At 49.6% G+C, this 6,204-nt stretch overlaps 1 protein-coding gene across 1 annotated transcript; it reads left to right on the forward strand.

Annotated features, from left to right (window-relative positions):
• Positions 1 to 12: 12 nt before the first annotated feature.
• Positions 13 to 5,573, forward strand: LOC311321706 (carnosine synthase 1-like; the record flags this gene model as incomplete). The annotated part of the gene is made up of 7 exons (XM_084453710.1): positions 13 to 136; positions 1,342 to 1,808; positions 1,970 to 2,171; positions 2,564 to 2,640; positions 2,962 to 3,193; positions 3,475 to 3,737; positions 4,323 to 5,573. 7 exons carry the CDS (start codon positions 13 to 15, stop codon positions 5,571 to 5,573), a joined length of 2,616 nt encoding a protein of 871 aa, XP_084309836.1.
• Between the last annotated feature and the right edge of the window lie 631 nt (positions 5,574 to 6,204).

The following is a 6,204-nucleotide window of genomic DNA, read 5'->3' on the forward strand; positions in this document are numbered from 1 at the left end:
TTTGACATAAGCATGCAGATGAAAGACGGGGTCGGACCAACAGACGAGCTCTCTGAGGAGTTCACCTCCCTGAAGCAGATCCTGCTGGAACTGGGGCTCCCCAAAACCAGGGACCGCACCCTCACCCCCAGAAAAGGTAAGACCCTGGGTCCTGGACGCCTCTGGGACGCCAGAACCTGTTTTGGGATTTTAATGTATTTGGAGTTTTCGGGAAATGTCCAACCCTGCACCTCAATCCATTAGGTGTCAACTTCCAATGGGGAGAGAGACTTTTGAAATCAGTCCGTGACTATCTATCCATTCTCTCCCCTACCCTCTGTCCTAGACTTGGACTCTTCCGATGTGGTCATCTGTGTCATGTCGTCAGCTGATAGATATCTACCTGTGCTGCTGGAAGGGGGGAGGAGATGTCCAGGTGAGTTGGAGTCTGATGCATGGGGTGTAATATTCCATATCTGACTGACTGGCATAGGCTAGAAGGGGCTCAGTCTCCTTCACGCATGATGATTTTCATTTTTTTGTTTTGTTTTTTTAAAGTACAGACCCAACTCTTTAAAATTATTATAACAATTAGAAAATGTTTAGCAGTCTAAGCATCGGTTCTGGCATTGGGCTACCAAATTGGGTGAAAAGGGGATAAAATCTGAAATAAAAAATTTAACGGTTTTTTTTTATTTTTTTTATGGAAGTCATGCATCTACAAATATTGCAGACCACATTTCTGAAATATTCACACATAACTATAAAACTTCCTTTGCAACTATAGATTGTCATTTCACATTATAATTATTCCCTGTTGAATTCCTAGTCTAAACTAATTCATTCGGAAAATGTATTTTGAAATGATGTTAAAGGACTAAATAAAGGACTAGGACAAACTGCTCCATTCCTGACATTTAGTTGTGAGATTGACATTTTGTTCTTCACTACACTATTCTCACCATTTCATTATTCTCACTGTTTCACTAAACTTAATTGATCACTTACTTATCCTACTTACTTGAACATGGCAACATGTATTTGATACACTGATTTACTGTTCATGACTTATATTTACTCGTGTTTGCACAATCTAGGTGTGTCTTTGTTTGTCGTTTGTATACTGCTGCTGTGACAATACAATTTCCCGTTGGAATTTCTATGTCTGTCTATCTAATCTGTATCTATTCTTCGTTTCCTATGTAAAACCATTTATAGTAATCACCCTCTAAATCATTATAGCGTATTTCAAGTAAGGTCGTATTTTTACAACTTGTGAAAGGGGTTATTCCTTGTTACTCCTGGCTGTTATCATATTTAGATACTCCGACCTCCTTATGGCTGTGTTCTCGTCTGTCACAGGACACACGCTGCTCTGCCTGTCTCCCTCATGGGTGTCCAGGTCCCCGTCCCCAGCTGAGCCGGCCCTGTCCTCCCTGCATGTCCACAAGGCTGTGACCTTCGAGGCTGGCGGCCACACCTACCTGGACACCTTCGACCCTCCCTGTAGGGCCACCTACTTCCTGGAAGATTGCGCGGCCGGGCAGAGCCGGTCACGGCTGGGCGAAGGTCTGGACTGCCCGACCTCTGGGTCCCCTCACCTGAACATGCTGACCGAGGATGTGCTCCTCACCCGCCAGCTGTTGGGACAGAAGGGGATGGATGTCCCTCCGATGCTGGCCCTCTCCTACTGCCCTTGCCCCGGGCAGACTCCTCAGGCCCCCAGCCTCACCCTGGTCCAAGCCCAGGAGAAGAGCCATCTTCAGGCAAAGATGGTGGAGGCCATTGACACATTCCTTCAGCTCCCTGAGCTTAAGGACTGTGACCAGGTAGGTGTAGTCAACCGCCCTTAATACTACAGCGCAAACCTTATGTAACATACAGTAGTTAGGCTGAACAACCAACCAAGTGTCAAATTTGCTCACCGTTTCTCTCCTCTGCTCTGTCAGTGACAACAGAACTGCCTTGTCGATGGGTGTGTTTTGTTTAGGTGAGCGTGCAGCCCTCCAGTGCCGGCTGGGGCTCCCAGGAGAGTGTCTCAGTTCTGAGGAATGGAGATAGGGATGGGATACTCGGTGCCGCCCAGGCCCTGCTTCCTAACACCAAGGTGGGGGAGGCCATCCTGCTCACTGGCTGCGTCCCCTCCATCCAGCCCTTCACTATTCCCAAGGTGGTGGACAAGGCTGTCAGAGGTAAGGTTAACACAGTCAATGCTGTGATGGTTTATTTAATACCTAATATGCCAACATGATACAGCTAACACCCTATACAGTGAACGAAATGGTTGACTGGGAATACAAGCAATGGGAGGACAGTGTTATACAAATAAATAAATAAATATTTTTTTTTTTTTAAAGATAACCAGTCTGTGTTCTGTTTCCATTGTGTGACTAAAGAAAAAATATTACAGTGAAATTACCATGTGATTTCTGCTGAAATTACAACATTATTACAGAGGTAAAGAGCAGCGGCACACTGTAGAATGCATTTTTTGACTCAATTCACAAAGGTTATTATGGGATGCTGTCTGGGACGCGGCTCAGGGAGATGCTTGATGATGCATGTCGCTGTCTCTGTGTCACAGTTCCTGGAGTGGCGAGATCCAAGCTCTCCCTGCGCATCTCTGCCACTGTCTGCCGCACAACGGAGGACCAGCCCCAAGTGACACAGGTGCAATTTACAGCACTCGGATTTGTGTATGTTTTGTTTTGGAAGCACTGTATCTGTTTTGAGTTTGGTGTGTGGCGTTTTTACACTGAGTCAACTTGTCTTTTGGTTTCTGTTGGTTTCCAAAATGCAAATGACAGCCAAATTTCCTCCTACCAGGATTTTACAGTTCATATCTATGTACAGTATGTCTGTCTGTCTGTCGGTCGTCTACTGTATCATCTATCTAATCTATCCAGTATAGGAGGACTTCCGTCTGTTCGTTCTTCTCTAGCAGTTCAGAGATGTAGTTTACTCTGTATCTCTGTATTCCAGGTGCTGTGCTGGGTAGACAGGGCTGAGTCCCACCCCAGAGCGCCCCCTGCTGGGCTACAGAGCCTCCGGGAGACCCTTAAAGACTGGGGCTTCACCCTGTCCCACCACGCCGCCTCCCTGGAAGAGCTGATCAAACGGAGGGCCGTGACCGTGATGCAGGTCATCATGGACCACCAATCGGAGATCTCTGACACGCAGAGAGGCGGGGCTCACGTGCAGACTGACCTGATAGGTTAGTGTTGTCGTTTTAGGTTGTTTTTTTTTTACACTCGGTTGGTAACATGGCAGTGACTATTCTTACGGCGGACGGAAGTACAAATTTCAAGCATTTTGGCCATAAATAACTTATATTTGGGTTATGGTTATGGAGAGGGGTCATGTGCGTAGATGGGTATCTCAGCGTAAGAGTATTGGACCAGGAGCTTAAAGGTCACTGGTTCCAGACAAATATGGATGCAGATGGACTAATGAAATACTCTCCTCTCTGTTCTCGTCGTCCCTCGACTCCTACAGGAGTGGAGTTTTCATTGGCGGTGCTGGAAGGAACTTTGCAGCCCCTCTTCCAGGGTGTGAAGGCCCATACGAGGGGTGTGCAGGCCACCCCACTGACCCTCCTGGAGCCCTCAGAGCTGGACCAGGCCATGGGCCCTCTCCTGCAGACCATGTGCCACCGCTCACACTGCCTCCTGGTGGCGGGGAAGACCCTGTTAGTCGTGGGGGGTGGAGGACAGAAGAGGGAAGGAATATGGCTTACGGCCAGAAAACACAATATAAAGGTAAAACCCTGAACCCTACGAACCAGCTCCCCTCCTAGTCTGTTCTCTTCAGTTCATGGGAGTGCGAAGCATTCGTCACGTTGCAATACCGTTGACATTTCATTTCATTACATTAGCAATTTAGCAGATGGTTTTATCCAAAGAGACTGAGTGAATCTCCTTTCTAAACAAGTGACTTAAGACAAGTGACTCATCTAGTGCTAAAGCCAAAGTGCACGAGTAGCACAATATAAATACAGTAGGTGCATAAGAGGAATTATCCTGGTAGTACTTCTTGAAGAGGTGAGTTTTGAGCCTGTGGCGAAAGATGAGCAGCGACCTCCGCTGTCCTGATGTCAGAGGGCAGTTCATTCCACCACTGCGGGGCCAGGACAGAGAAGAGCCGTGACCGCGTTGATCGGCTGCAGGGGCGTCCGAGTGACAGGGTCACCGGACGCTCCACGGCAGCAAAGCGTAGCATTTTCCTTTCCTCCTCGGGGGCTGATGGCACTCGATAGGAATTTTCAATATACTGTAATCAAAATATTTCATGTTGTCACTCTCCGTAAGCGTTCGGTGATTTAATGTCACTGCTTTGCCTTTCAGATCGTGGCAGTCAGCTACAACCCCAATAACGCCGTCAGGCCATTTGTGCACGACTTCTTTTTGTACGACTATAAAGACCACCAGCATGACGAGGCGCATGCCGACGCCATCATCGGCCTGCTGCGGGAGCGCGGTGTCCGGGTGGACGGCTGCTTGACTTTCCTCTGCAGCAACACCATCCTGGCGGCCCTGATCAACGCCAAGCTCGGCCTGCACGGGGACACGGTGAAGGCAGTCACCATCGCCAAGATGAAGAGCCACACCCAGCGGCATCTCGGAGGCCTCCGCCATTCGTCGGGCCACCTACCGGCTCCCGCCCGCTACGCCGTCCGTTGTGAGCATGTGGTGGACCGGGACACCCTCCGGCGGAGCGTGGAGCAAATCGGCCTCCCCGCGGTCATGAAGATGGAGTACAGCGCGGGCGGCGTGTCGGTCAAACTGGTGGAGGACGCCGGGAGTTGCGAGGAGCACTTCGGCCACCTGCTGTCCGTGGCCCCCGGTGACGCCGAGAGCCTGAACCGAGGCTTCATCAGCGAGCCCCTCCTGATGGAGTACGTGGGTGGGGAGAAGCACGTTGTGGACCTGGTGGTGCACCGCGGGAAGCTGCTGGCGGCGTTCGTGTCCGATTGCGGCCCGTCCGCCCTCCCATACTTCCTCAACTCCTCCCATGTCATGCCCTCGAGCCTCAGCCCCGAGAGGAGCACCCAGGTGGCCATGGCAGCGTACCAGAGCTGCTTGCACTGCGGCCTGGAGAGCGGCAACTACAACGTGGACATCAAGCTCACGGAGCGCGGCCCCAAGCTCATCGAGATCAACCCCCGCACCGGAGGGAACTACCTGCCTGCGTGGATCAAGGCCGTGTACGGGTTCGACGTGTACATGTCGGCCTTCCTGATCGCCAGCGGCATCCGGCCTCTCCTGTGGACCCCGCCGCCCAGGGGGTTCTACCTGGGGATCTCCAGTCCCGTCACCCAGCACCTCCAGGCCATGGAGAGCACGCCGGCCTTCGACGACATGCTGCGCAGCCTGAAGGAGAAGGGGATAGTCCAGCCGTCCATGCTGTCCGACGTCCTAGATCCGAGCCTAGCCACGTCCACTCTCAACCTGGCGAGCTTCAGACCTGAGAGAGAGGAGGCCTTCCAAAGGGTGCTCATCTCCTCCAGGATGCTCGGGTTGGATACAGAGGAGTATCCTGTTGAACACTTCCTGACTCCTCTCATGAAGCACCCTGCTCACTCAAAGATTCGTTGATTGAGGAATTCACTGTAATTTTGTTGAAGGATGTCTCCATAGAGAGTTGTGAAGATCAGCCAAATAGATTTACAGAATGGCACCTGCTTATCCAATTTTATTCATTTTGCTCTTCGTCCGTATCTAATTTATTATACTTGAATGTTTGGTTTCAATGAATGAAACACTTATTATATCATTGTGTAAACCCCCTAATCGGTAAACATGGCAATAAAAGAATATATTTCAGCTTCTTTTGTTTTGATTGATTGATCGACCCCTTTATTTATTCAGGGAACACATTTGAGAGCAAGCTCTCTTTTTCAATGCCACTCTGATTACAATAAAAACGCACATGCAAAATAGGAACATGATACAAAACAGAAAATCAAGTGCGAAGTCATAAGATCACAGAATAAAAACAAGACTACAAGAAACATGTACAGTCCACATGGAGCACACCTTCTATCATAACATTGAACCTCTCCAGAGAGACAAGTTGCTCCAGCTTTAGGGAGTCCTGCAGTTTGTTCCATCTCTGGTGCATAAATACTAAAGGCAGACTTTCCTGCGTTGGTGTTTTGTGGCCAATTTTCGCCCATGCATTAAAGAGAGAACAGAGGGGTGCAGTCTCTGTCTCAGCTCTTTCAGA

Source organism: Borostomias antarcticus, assembly GCF_949987555.1.
Source record: "Borostomias antarcticus genome assembly, chromosome: 2".
Classification (NCBI taxonomy): domain Eukaryota; kingdom Metazoa; phylum Chordata; class Actinopteri; order Stomiiformes; family Stomiidae; genus Borostomias; species Borostomias antarcticus.